At 43.1% G+C, this 14,739-nt stretch overlaps 1 protein-coding gene across 2 annotated transcripts in view; it reads right to left on the reverse strand.

Moving 5' to 3' along the window:
- The window catches only part of BANP (BTG3 associated nuclear protein), a 645,526-nt gene that overhangs the window by 572,138 nt on the left and 58,649 nt on the right, over window positions 1-14,739 (reverse strand). For both annotated transcript variants that reach the window (XM_082269667.1, XM_082269666.1), the window contains exon 2: window positions 1,604-1,718. In XM_082269667.1, coding sequence (XP_082125793.1) covers window positions 1,604-1,627 — 24 coding nt within the window. In that variant the 5' untranslated portion in view covers window positions 1,628-1,718. The remainder of the gene's footprint in view (window positions 1-1,603; window positions 1,719-14,739) is intronic.

Below are 14,739 nucleotides of genomic sequence, written 5' to 3' on the forward strand. Positions count from 1 at the left end.
GCAGTTGGTTTTGCACAGATCCTCCTCTTCTCATGTCCCTCTTTGCTGCTCCTAGCCCATCCCTCCTGTTGAGTGTCCCCACAGCAAGCAGCTTGCTATGGGGACACCCTAGCCGAGCTGCAGCTCCATGTGTCTATTTAGACATGGAGCTGTGGTTCGGCCGCCCCCCTTTCTCTCCTGATTGGCTAACTTTGATTGACTGCCGCAGGAGCCAATGGCGCCACTGCTGTGTCTCAGGAGGGAGAGTCCCGGACGGCCGAGGGATTCGTGTACATTGCTGGACAGAGAGGGGACTCAGGTAAGTATAAGGGAGTGCTTGGTAGGCTGCTGCACATAGAAGGTTTTTTATCTTATTGCATAGAATGCATTTAAGATTAAAAAAAAAAACCTTCTGCATTTACAACTCCTTTAATTTTCTAACTAAAGTTCCACTTTAACCTTTATTTATTTTTACCAAACCTCTTCTCTAGATACAATGCATCTTTTCCATTACGCGGAGAAGAAACAACACTCACAATCACAGGCTTATGTGACCCTGTTTTTGAGAGTTGGTTCTCCTGACTCCCAGTTGTTAAAACGAGACGTGGAGCTGCCAGTAACAGAGCTCAGTCTCAGTGATGGGAGCGCACTTCCAGCACAAAACAAGGGATTGCATATATGTGGCATCCAAGTATAAAGCCCACTTCCTGGATGCTTCATATATGTGTTATGCGGTCATAAAGGGGTTAACCCAATGTACAATAGATCCTGACTTTAAAAAGCGTGTATACCTCCATGCTTCATTTTCTGGTGTACACTGGAGACCAACATTAGCTTGGGCAAACAAAAAATGAAAAATTTAAGTTCACTGCCTCTTCTAAAAAAAAAAAAAACAGTAGCTCTGGCTGCAATACTCACACCTCTCTAGCACTGCTCTCTGCAGACTCATCTATTTACCAATTCATCAGTGCTGCTCAGTCCAGCATCATTCAACACACTGCCGTTGAGCCCAGAGTGCCAATGCCTCTTCTGCAATAAAATACACTTACCTGCAGGTTTGCAATCCCCTATATAATGTACATGTGCAGCCCAATTTATATTCCAGCACACCCATTATATACCAGGATGACTACACTCTTGTGCATGCACAGGAGTGACTTCATCCCACACCAGCCATTTAAGATGGCCGAAGACCAACACGCGGAAGAAGTAAGGGAGCAGATGCCAGCAAGGGACCTCATAGGTGTCAGACAGTTGGAGTAGATGTAAGGATCGGTGCCCTTAGTTCCACTTTATAAAGTGTGTGTTCATGGAAAAATGCAGCTTGCATTTGGGTGTATTCTGCATGCATTTAATAATTTTGAGTTGCCTCTGGGATCATTGATATTTGCATTAGAAGTTCACTGACCGGTACTTTTGACCTCCATCAGACCTGCATTTGATCACTTAAGCTGCATCAACCTGATTTTGCACCCCCATTTACCTGTATAAGAGACAGAGTTCTAACAGACAAAAGCCTGTCGACATGGGTCCTTACTTAACAAAACTTAACAAAACGGACACATACTGCCTAATCAACATACATGACAAGTAAGTTATAAAAGGCAATTAGAAATATACTCACCAGGGTGGTTAACATGTAAATCATCAACTGTTATTTGAACCACTTCTGTCAGCTCCTCGCCTGACATCATTGATAACTGCCCAAATTCTTCGCAAATTCAATGCTAAGAATCGTCCTGCAAAAATGACACAAAACGTATTTAATACCCCAGCAAGGGTTGGGACATGAAATGTCAAACTCTTGTAAGCTAAGAATCTTCAGATATTTTCGTATAGTGTGTACACAACTTTCGACAGCCGATTCTGAATTTTCGTACAAATTTTCTTTCATCGGATCCGATTTGGTGTGAAACAATGAGGAAAATTGGACGAACTATTTTCTTATAGTGTGTGCCCCATTTAAGAACAACATATTAGTAGATGTTGCTCATGTACAGACAATGCTATTACACCAAGAAGGAATAAAAAAGAAAAAAAACGCGCTAGGGCCTATAAGCAGGGCTAACAGACTTTATTTACCTTCAGTCTTTTTAGTAAAGTTTTGAAAAGATAAACACTTTTATGACATCAAAAGGGATATTCTATGTAAACCTTTCACAATTGAAGTGTACCTATGGTCAAAATGTTAAAATCATATATAAATTTCCACATTGCTTTGCAACTCGACTATCTCTATTAGAAGTATGGACTTAAAAAACCAAAACATTTATACTCACCTATGTAGATGCAGCATTGCTCAGTTCTCCCCTCCGCTCTGAGCAGAGAGCCGTGACGGTCAGTCACTGGCTCTTTGCTCTGCCCCTCCAGCGCTCACTGGAGTACTGGGCTGTGGAGGCGCAGAAGGGGCTGTCTCAGCCTTTCAGTGCATCGCTGAGAAGCTGAGCTAGGTGCTGTTCCAGACATCTGGGTGGATCCTGACCATTTCCCAAGCCTGGACTGGTAGTGATATCAGTCAGCTAAAAACAGCTCATAGGAGTGCAGAATGAATTTTCCTCCCTTGACCTACAGGAGAAGTATAGCCAAATTAGCTTTGGCCTTTAACCTGAGCAATCATGAAGTTTGCAATTTTACTATGTGCAAAACCCCCAAACATTGATATCCTTAAATTCTGTGGCACATTCAATATTCCCTGTGAGTAGGCATTACTTTGTCAAACATTTCACAGAGGCTGCCCTCATTTCACAGAGAAACTAGCCTGATAACATTCAATTTTGCCCCCATTTGTGCAGTACGAATGTAGTACAACGAATGTTAATTTATATATTTATTTACACCCCCTTTAAGTAAAATACATTACAGCAGGATTCATTACAGTGATTATCTGCAGTGTGATCAAAAGACATCAACCTACAACCGGAGATCATCTCATGTGAGATGGAGTCATGAGAGTCAATGGATCTGGCAATGTGAATAGGAATGGTGCTTTAGACTGGTAAGCTGCAATATACTACAGTTATGTTCGCATGGGCTTGTGGTGTTTGGGTTTAGATCTACATTTTAACCACCTCAATACTGGGCACTTAAACCCCCTTCCTTCCCAGACCAATTTTCAGCTTTTAGCGCTGTTGCAATTTGAATGACAATTGCGCGGTCATGCAACGCTGTACCTAAACCAAATTTGTGTCATTTTTTTCCCCACAAATAGAGCTTTCTTTTGGTGGTATTGGATCACCGTCAGGTTTTTTCTTTTTTGGTGCACAAATAAAAAAAGACTGAAAAGTTTGAAAAAAAAAAAAAGTCTTTTTGTTTAGGTTATAAAATTTTGTAAATAGATATGTTTTTTCCTGCACTGATGAGCACTGATGATGCCGCACTGACAGGCACTGATGAGGAGACACTGATGGGGTGGCACTGATATGCAGCACTGATGGGCACTGATAGGTAGCACTGATATGCAGCACTGATGGGCACTGATATGTGGCACTGATAGATAGCACTGATATGCAGCATTGGTGGGCACTGATAGGCAGCGCTGATGGGCACTGATAGGCAGCACTGATGGGCGCTGATAGTGGCACTGTTGGGCAGCAATGATCGGCACTGATCGGCACTGATGGGTGGCACTGATGGGCACTGATAGGCAGCACTGGTGGGCAATAATGGGCGGCACTGATAGATGGCAATAATGGCACTGGTGGGCAGCACTGATAGATGCCATTGGTGGGCAACACTGATAGGGAGGGCACTGGGGGGCTCTCTGAGCCCTGCTTGCCATCCCTGGTGGCCATAGTGGGCATCCCTGGTGGTCATGGGTGGGCATCCCTGGTGGCTTAGTGGCACCCCCCCCCCCAGGGCTGCACTGGTAATCAATGTTCTGATTACCAGCACAGACCCCCCCTGTGATCAGTGAGTAATTAGAAATACTCACTGATCACCCCCGCAGCAGCACCGATCCTCTGATCTTCTCCTCACTGACAGGATCTGTCAGTGAGGAGAAGAGATCGAAGCCGTTACAACGGCTCTATTTACATTACATGACGGCTGTGATTGGACACAGCCGTCATGTGATCAGGAGGGCCAATCACAGGGCCCTCCTGCCGAATGATGTCGCTCTGTGTCCGAGGGACACAGGCACATCGAGATCGCGCCGCTGCGCGTGCCCGCGGCGGCGCGATCTCTCTCCTTCTGAAGGACGTTCCGGAACGTACATTCAGAAGGACGAGACTCCCGCCCGGCCGTATATATACTATGGCCGGGTGGGAGGTAGTTAAAGTAAATAAATCACAGGCCCTGGGTTTCATGGTAGTGGGCAAATTGTCAGACGTCTATTTAAAGTTGAGTTTGAAGTCGCTCCAGGTCACCCCGAAGTAGTACAGGACCCTTTTTCTAAGTCGGAGCGACTTGTGTCGCTCCTATTAGAACCGTTCCTGTACTACACTATGGACCGCGACGGTGCACGACTTGTCAGGCTGACCAAGTCGCCTGACAAGTCGTACTAGTGTGAATGGAGACTTACAATCACTTTAATATCCTGAAACGTGTTTACAAAACAAAGCCATGGTTGCTAGCAGTAGATAAACAACGTTTACGGGACAATTTAGCCACAAAGTTCTGGCAACAACTAGCAAACAACTAGCAACTGAAAACGCAGCGGTAACGGCAAGTGCTGGCCTCAATGCATGCGATTCTCATTCTACTCCTGTTGAGAGGTTTCAAGCGTTCTGCTATGATGCACTTGCTGACTTTTACTCCCCAACAGATGTCTAGCACACAATTGGAAGAGCCAATTCAAAAGCCAAGGGGATGTTTTTAAAGAGCCGAATCTCAAATGGCAGTAATGTTTCTTTCACAATGAATGCTTTGTTTCCTCGCAAGAAAATAAAACAAAAACGCACAAATTAGCTGTATAAACGGTACAATCTGTTTTTCCGGACCCAAAATAAGAATGTCTAAAAATGCCCGCTGGCTTGCATTGCAGACTTCACATGAGACACTGGGAAGGAATTTTCTTCTCAACAGTATTAATGAGGACAAACGTGCAGGGGTGCCAACAATGAAGGTGACCAAAACCCCAACAAGAGAGATGCTCCCTTTTACTTTATTTAAATTTATATTTTTGTGCAATTTTATTTTAAACAAAGTTTTATCCATCAAACGCATGCAAAACAAAGAGAGTATAAGGTCAATCCAATAAGACTAATAGAATCAATATACACACACATACATATAATATATATATATATATATATATATACACATACATACAGTCTATTGGTTTGTATACCTCCCCGAGGTTTAGCACCCTTACTGCATGCTAAATTCTGATATGAAGTTCTAGATGCTTAAATAGACTTAAATGTTTATAATATCTATTTATCTATATACAAATCAGATAAAAGATGAAAAAACACACAAATACAGACTTATGTTTCTCTAGGCTCACTTGAAAACAGGGGGATCACCGTAAATCCATTTGACCGTGTATCTATACTGTTTCAAGCTCTTAAGTGGGGCACACACTATAAGAAAATCTGGCGAGCGATCGTCTGATTTCCTCCTTGCTTTTTTGTTGTTTATTGATTCTGATTGTGCGCAGACCCCATTCACACTAGCGCGACTTGTCAGGCGACTTGGTCGCCTGACAAGTCGCGGTGGGTCGCTCGCCATTGATTAGCACAGGACCCGTTCTAATAGGAGCGACACAAGTCGCTCCGACTTAGAAAAAGGGTCCTGTACTACTTTGGGGCGACCTGGAGGCGACTTGCATTGACTTCAATGATATGAAGTCCGTGCATGTCACGCCGAGGTCGCGGTGCACAGCACAGGTCGCCCCAGCAAGTCGCGTCGCCCCTGTCTGAACGGGGTCTTAATTTCTGATTTTACTCGTATGAAAGCGGTACACATTAAACAAAATACTTATGTTCTGTTCCCGTGTAAGAAAAATTTTGGAGCTTGTCTTGAACCTTCCTTCCTCATGGTCTCTGCAATCATTGTTCATACCCAGAGAGGAGAGGACACTAGGACAACAGTGAGTATATAGTGTATATATTAGATGGCGCTGCCTATATAATTTAGATATAATAGAAATATAATGAACTGTGATTCAAAGTGCCTTAAGCTAAAAACAATAATGTGTATACTCAAACAGTAATATATTCATTAAAAACCATAATAAAGTGCAAGTGCAAGGTATAAAGGTGTCTGCAAAAAGATTGGAAAGTGACTGGTGCAATAATTATATGAGCAATAAATAATATTGATAATATTTAACATGCAATATTAATGTGCTGAAAAGTATGGTGCTATATAAAGTGAACTGTTCCACTCATACCACGTGTTGATATGGGGAATAATAGAAAGTGCCAACAGAGCCAAATAGAAAAAAGTTTTTTTTTTTTAAAATACAGCTTGCAATGTCCAATAAGGAAAGATCCAGTAAAAAAGTCTATATCATGTGCGGTGACTTCAAAAGCAATAAAGGTGACAGCACTCGGAACAAACCGACACTCAGGTGAAAAGGTGACCCCGTGGTGGGTGGTAAGGTGCTGGGATTCCTTTGGTAAAATTGCACACTTACCAGAGACACCCACCCCACACAGGGGTATAGAGCGGGTGTTTTTTAATGGGTCTGGCAACCTAGCGGTATCCTCCTATCCCTGGATGGAGGACGTGTGCCGAGGATCAGGCTGGTCCTGGTATGGATGTACCCTAGGATGGTCCCCTGTGTGCCTTCCTGCCTAGGTGTGTTCCGAGGGATCCACTCAGCTCCACTCCCGATATTTAAACCAGAAAATAAATAGTGGACATAGCGTAATTCCGCAATATGCTTTATTGAGCAAAAAAATGAAAAGGTACTCAGTACAGACCACTTAGTAAGCCCCCCCCCCTCCCAGTGCAGACCTCCCACCTAGTACAGGGCTTACTGAGGGGTCTGAACTGGGAGGGGGGCTTACTAAGGGGTCTGTACTGGGTGGGAGGGCTTACTGGGGGGTCTGTACTGGGAGGGGGGGCTTACTAAGGGGTCTGTACTAGGTTGGAGGGCTTACTGAGGGGTCTGTACTAGTGTACTGGGAGGGGGGCTTACTAAGTGGTCTGTACAGTACAGACCACTTAGTAAGCCCCCCTTCCAGTACAGACCCCCCAGTAAGCCCTCCCACCCAGTACATACTGTACTAGGTGGGAGGGCTTACTGAGGGGTCTGCACTGGGAGGGGGGCTTACTAAGTGGTCTGTACTGGGTGGGAGGGCTTACTGAGGGGTCTGTACTGGGAGGGGGGTTTAGTAAGTGGTCTGTACTAGGTGGGAGGACTTACTGAGGGGTCTGAACTGGGGGGGGGGCTTAGTAAGTGGTATGTACTAGGTGGGAGGGCTTACTGAGGGGTCTGAACTGGGAGGGGGGCTTACTAAGGGGTCTGTACTGGGTGGGAGGGCTTACTTGGGGGTCTGTACTGGGAGGGGGGGCATACTAAGTGGTCTGTACTAGGTGGGAGGGCTTACTGTGGGGGTCTGTACTGGGAGGGGGGCTTACTGAGGGGTCTGTAGTGGGAGGGGGGCTTACTGAGGGGTCTGTATTAATTACAGGATTAATTAGCTAATCAAAAAAACACTAAATTAAGCAAAAAAAATAAAATAAAAATAATCGTTAGATTAGTCGACTAATCGTAAAAATAATCGATAGATTAGTCGACAGACAAATTAATCGTTAGTTGCAGCCCTAGTATATATACATTAAAGGGGACATATATTTGCTCTCTCTCTCTCTCTCTCTCTATGTGTATGTGTGTATATATATATATATATATATATATATATATATATATATATATATATATATATATATATATATATATATTTTTTTTTTTTTTTTTTTTTCTTTCAGCAAGAACAATGACAGCATACAGTAAACAGAATATACTCTCAGTGTGCCCCCATGCAACGTGCCCTCCAAAAATGACCATAATGTGCCCTCCGAAATAATTTGTGCTGTGCCTTCATTCAATGTTTCCCCCACATAATGTGTCCTACTGTCCTTTAAAGTACCCTGATATGCCTCCCGATATCAAAAAATTGAGAAAGATCTGGGAGTCTTGGTTGATAATAGATTAGGCAATAGCATGCAATGTCAAGCGGCAGCTGCCAAAGCCAGCAGAATATTAGCATGCATAAAGAAAGGGATGTATTTCAGAGATAAGACTATAATCCTTCCACTTTATAAAACTCTGGTCCGACCGCATCTGGAGTATTCTGTCCAGTTCTGGTGGCCAGTCCTCAGGAGGGATGTGTTGGAGCTGGAGAGAGTCCAGAGAAGGGCAACTAAACTGATTAGGGGATTGGAGGACCTTAATTATGAAGAGCGTGTGCAATCGCTTGATTTATTCTCCCTGGAGAAGAGACGCCTGAGGGGGGACATGATAGAAATTTATAAATATCTCAATGGGGATCTCAGCTTAGAAAAAAAGCTGTTCAGTCGAAGGGATTGCATGAGGACTCGAGGGCATACAATGTGATTAGAGGAGAAGCGTTTTAACCTCAGGCAATGTGGGGGGTTCTTTACTGATAGGACTACAAGATTGTGGAATTCTCTACCACAAGAGGTGGTTTCTGCGGGTAATATGTTGGCTTTCAAAAGACTCTTAGACGTACATCTCGAGGATCAGAACATTCAGGGCTATGTGAGATGATTACAGCCACATACACCTACACAGGTTGAACTGGATGGACTATTGTCTTTATTCAACCTCACCTACTATGTAACTATGATATATATTGTGCCCTGCTGTGCCTCTCATGTAAAATGCCCTAATTTTCCCCCCATGTATTTGTCAGGGTGCCAGGAAACCAGACCACACGGGGATGCAGGTAAAATAAAGCAGTTTATTAGAGCAACAACAATAAACACACAGCAAGAGCAAGGAGTGAAATCAGGAACAGCTGGGGTCAAGTCCAGAGAGGGTAGTCATCCAAGCCGGAATCGAGTCTAGAAGCTGGTAGTCATCCAAGCCGGGGTCGAGTCCAGAGACAGGTAGTTTGCCAATGCGGAATCGAGAACCAGGAAGGTTGTCAGCCAAGCCAGGTCATGCACGGAGGAACACGGAGAACAGAAGACTGCTAGCAGTGATGCACCTTGAAATACAAACACAAGGGAAAAGGACTGCAAGCCAATAGGTGATATATATATATATAGACAGGTGTGCAACATCATCACTGTGCGATGCCCAGACAGCAGGGAAGTGATGATGCAAACAGAGTTTAATAACAGACAGCAGTCTGCAGATGTCCAAGATGGCTGCCAACAGGAAGGCAAGGTAAGACCTTGACAGTATTGTGCCCTGCTGGCCCCCATGTAATGTGCCTTGTTGACCTAATGTCAACTGCTCAGTTGCGACCCCTATACTTTGTGGTGCTGACCCCCTGTGCTCTGCCCTGATGACCCTCTGTACACTGCTTGTCTCAGGTTTGACCCAGATGTGAGCATCTGTGCGGGGGGAAAATAAAGTAGTTTCACATTAAATAGGTACATTTTAATTTAATTTTACATTTTTACTTTCTGCTATATAACATTCCCCAGAAAAAAAAAGAATTTAAAAATCAATATTTTCATCCTTTCAGGCCAATTTGTTTTCTGCTACATATTTTTGTTAAAATAAAAACCCAATATGCGTATTTTGATTGGTTTGCGTAAAAGTTATTGCATCTTCAAACTAGTTGAAAAATGTATGTCATTTTTATGTTTTTTACTAGTAATGGCAGCGATCTGCGATTTTTAGCAGGACTGAGACATTGCGGCGGACAGATCGGACCCCTGACTGACATTTTGGACACTTTTAGGGGGACCAGTGACATTACTACAGTAATCAGTGCTAAAAATATGCACTGTTACTGTAGTAATGATACTGGCAGGGAAGGGGTTAACCTAGGGGTGATCAAAGGGTTAATTGTGAGCCTAGGGGAGTGTTTTCTAACTGTGGGGGGAGGGACTTGTGAAATCATTATAAAGACCTGTGATCCTATATAGAAGGATCATAGGCGCTCTGTGATCATTTCAGAGAGAACGGTCAGCTGTGCGTTTACAACAGCTTACCGTCCTTCTCTCTCAGCGGGGGAGGGATCGCGGATGGCCGGCAGCAATCTAGTGGGGGCAAGAGCGCTCCCATCGATCACCCATCGATCACCGTACAGGTACAGCGATTCCCGCAGCTGAGCCAGCCTGCCGCAGTATATATGCGGCGAGTGGTCCGCAAGTGGTTAACCATGCCTCTTTAAGCCCCTCTCCCTGTTAACACAACTTTGCCACAACTACTGTTGCTGAGGCGCACGCAGCGCACCACATTACTATTCTGCATGAAGTATCCCCTGGTCTTTTAGAAATCCTAGCAATATCCCTGGCACAATGATAAACATGCCCACTTTTTGCCACAGTGAACTAACCATACCACATTTTCTTTTATTTATCAAGTAAAGGGGCCCAATTTGCAATCTTGCACACAGGCCCACTGATTTCATAAAACGCCCGTGTGTGACTCCACGCAGATCAGCAAGCCTGCTCAGTGCCCTACTGCCTGTCCTGCTGTCACTCCGCAATGGCAGGATAGAGCACTGTGGTAAGCTAGCAGGGGGGGGGGGGGGGGGTTACACCATGTTTTTACTGAACCAGGTGACACCAACCCTAGTGACGCCACTGTGCTTTGTGTAATTCTTCCAAACCTGTGCAGTATTCCAGTGTGAGACATTGGCTCTGTGCAGGAGCTTTCTAAAATAAAGAATTGCTGCTCTCTCTTCTTGGGTGCAGGGTGACTGGTCTTGTCTCTTGACTCTCATGTCCCTATAGGAATCAAATTTGTTATTTTCATTCTATCCACTAGTGGGGGGGGGGGGGTCGAGTCCCGCTGTCTGTCTCTAGTCTTCTGACACAGACAGTGAAGCCTGAGAGCAAGCCCACACGAGTGCCCCCATACAAGGTGACTTTTAATGGGGGCACTTGCTGGAGGGGAGGAGCCAGGAGCACTGGGGGGGACATGAGAAGAGGACGTTCAGGGTAGCTCTGTGCAATTTCAAAAAAAAAAAAGAAAGCTTTACAATCACTTTAAGTTTCTGTAAGCTATGGGAACTTTTCTATGTGTATTGGATTATTACATGTAAGTCTTTCAATATAAAATAACTTGTAGCTCATGATGACAAGCCCTACAAGTCTGGTCCCAATACAAACACATCTGGAATTTTAGGGTTATTAAACATTTTCCACTTGCCAACACAGCTAATGAGGCACAATCTCCATATTTTCAGATTCTGTCATTAATTATCTAATTCAAGAAATGTCATCTTTGGCTGCTTTAAGTGACTAACCTCTGCTTCAAAGAAATCCATGCAGCTTTCATGGCGCCAAATCTATCGGCTACTCATGTGTTTATTACTGATGAAAGAGGGGATTACTATGTAAAGCTAAGCAATCTTCTAAATGATGACCTAGCCTAATGGTGTAATAACACAGGAGCATCAGCTAATGGGCACAGAGTGATAACAGGTGTTTTAGGTGCCATATGTGCACCCCCAGTAATGTTTTGGGTAGTAACAAAAATTTGAGGCTGAAACTTTTCGAAAAGCAGAGCGTCTGATGATTAAAATTTCCTTGACTTCTTCAATGGATTTGAACATGCCGGACACTGTCCAGATACCGCTCACACAGTGTGACTAACTAAAAACAGACACAGGCCCAGAATCTTTTCTTCCCCCCCCTTGTTTTATTCCACATTAGGGATTAATTTAAAAAGTTACAGCTATAAAAAAAAAAATGTAACAAGCAATAGATTTCAGTGAAGCTGCTGTATAAATCAGAGGACATCAAACGCTTGTGGAAAGTTTGAGCTCGCTGTTTATCATATAAAGACAGGTCCTAGGGTTACACAACCTGTTATTGTTCCCCCAGGACTGGACGGGTGGCTCACCCCACATGTAAAACAAAGTGTTTCTGCTGTTGAGTGTCTTTTAGGTGGGATTAGCAAGAATTGTAAATTAATATGTCCTGTCTTTTAAATAATTAAAAATGGACTATTATTAGGCCCCATTCACACCTCAGTGTTTTGTAGCTTGAAGCTCCAAAACGCTGGAGGGGAAAAAAATCAATTATTCTCTATGGAGATGGTTTACATCTCCACTCCAAGTCGCCTTAATAATAATAAATTATTATTACGGTTATTATTATTAATAATAAGAAATAATAATACATAAACACCCAACCCCAAAAAAAAAAAAAAAAATACTATTACTATAATAATAATAATAATAATAATGTATTTATTTTGTGTTAGGGTTAGCGTGCTTAGGTATTTTTTTTTTTAAAAGGATTAGGGGTTTAAGTTAGGGTTGGTAATTATTTATTATTACTTGGTACACATTATTAATTATGTATGATTATTTTTATTTATTTGTGTATTTACTTTACATTTATTTATTAATTTATTATTAATAATATTATTAGGGATGCACCGAAATGAAAATTATGGGCCGAAACCGAAAACTCAGGATGCCCTTGGCCGAAAACCGAAACCGAAAATTACTTTTTTCCCCAAATGATTTTAAATAAGTTATCTGACACTCACTGACTGACTGACGCTCACTGACTGACTGACACTGACTGACACTGACTGACTGACTGACACTCACTCACTGACTGCCTGACACTCACTCACTGACTGACTGACACTGACTGACTGACTAACACTGACTGACTGCCTGACTGACACTGACTGACTGCCTGACTGCCTGACTGACACTGACTGACTGCCTGACTGACACTGACTCACTCACTGACTGACACTCACTGACTAACTCGCACGCTGCAATTAGAAGGGGATGAGCACTAGGCTGTGAATCCGTTCTACTACGGACACTTATGCAGGACAAAAGGGGAGAAACAGTTTTTTTTTCTTTACAGCACATATCAACATTACCTTCCTCCGCATAAAACACGTGAAAAATGCTCAAAGACGCTACGTTTAGGTGCAAATGCAGCCTTAAAGCGGAAGTTTAGGTATTTTTAAATCGCTTTTTTGGGCCAGCTTGGACCAACGTAAGTATACTGTATATGTGTCATACTTGTGAGATCCCCATAAAAGCTGTAAATCACCATAGTAGCCATCGCTACTCCAGTGATCTCCACTTGCTTCCAGGTCTTGTGCAGAAGCCACGGCCCGGCTACATTGTGAAAACAGAAGGCCGCTCGTTTGATTCGGGAAACATTCAGGGAACACTTTACATTTTCTCCTTTTTTGCAAAGCATTAGGATAAAGAATAGAGATTGGGCGGTGACATCATGACCCCCGGCGTGTCTGGGGAACACTTTGCATTTACTAAGATAGTGCAAAGTGTTCTCTGATTTACACCCAGGCTGAGTGATTAAACTCCTGTGTTCTTTGAGCTGCACACATGGGACCTGGAAACTAGAGATGATCATTGCCTATTACAGTAACCTGTAGCTTCCATGGGGATCCCAGAGGTATGCCACAAACAATCTTACATTCATCCAAGCTGGATGAATGCAACTATGTAAAAATTGCCATTCCTAAACTTCAGCTTTAAGCCAGTACATAATGTAACAAATCTGACAAGAAGGAACCATGATGTCATTGCTGTTTTGAAAATACACTGTGTGCACAATTCTTAGGCAAGTAAGTATTTTGACCAAATCATAATTTTTATGCATATTGTCCAACTCCAAGCTGTATAAACTAGAATGCTTATTGGATTTTAAGCATATCAGGTGATGTGTATTTGTGTAATGAGGGAGGGTGTGGCCTAAAGAGATTAACACCTTATATCAAGGTGTCCATATTTATTAGGCAGCCTCTTTTGGGTAAAATGGGTCAAAAAAGAGATTTAACGGACTCTGAAAAGTCAAGTCTTTCAGAGGGATGCAGCACTTTTGAAATTGCTAAGATATTGGGGCAATATCACAGAACCATTAAACATTTTGTTGCAAATAGTCAACAGGGTCGCAGGAAGCGTGTTGAGAAAAAAAGATGCAAATCACCTTCCAAAGATTTTGGAAGAATCAAACGTGAAGCTAACAGGAACCCATTATCCTCCAGTGCTGTCATATTCCAGAACTGCAACCTACCTTGAGTACCCAGAAGTACAAGGTGTTCAGTGCTCAGAAACATGGCCAAGGTAAGGTGAACAAGACATAGACATTGAAACGTCAAGACTGGGCTAAGAAATATCTGAAGACAGATTTTTTTTAAAGGCTTTATGGACTGATGAGATGAGAGTGACTCTTCACGGACCAGATGGATAGGCCTGTGGTTGGATCAGTAATGGGCAGAGAGCTCCACTTTGACTCAGATGCCAGCAAGGGGGAGTTAGGGTACTAGTACATGCTGGTATTAATTTAGATGAGCTAGTTGGACCTTTTCGGGTTGAAGATGAACTCAAAATCAACTCCAAAACCATTAGAAGACGCTTTCTTCAATAAGTGGTACAGTAAAAAGTATACATCTTTCAAGAAGATCATGATATTTATACAGGACAATGCTCCATCGCATGCATCGAAGTACTCCACTGCGTGGTAAGCCAGTAAAGGCCTTAAAATGAGTTGTAAATTTAAACGTTTTTTTTATCTTAATGCATTAAGATAAAAAGCCTTCTGTGTGCACTAGCCCCCCTAATACTTACCTGAGCTACCTCCAGCGATGTCCACGAGTGCATTAGCCGTTCGGGACTCGCTCTCCCGATTGGCTGAGACACAGCAGCGGCGCCATTGGAT

The sequence above is a fragment of the Pelophylax lessonae genome (assembly GCF_965119305.1).
Source record: "Pelophylax lessonae genome assembly, chromosome: 10".
Lineage (NCBI taxonomy): Eukaryota > Metazoa > Chordata > Amphibia > Anura > Ranidae > Pelophylax > Pelophylax lessonae.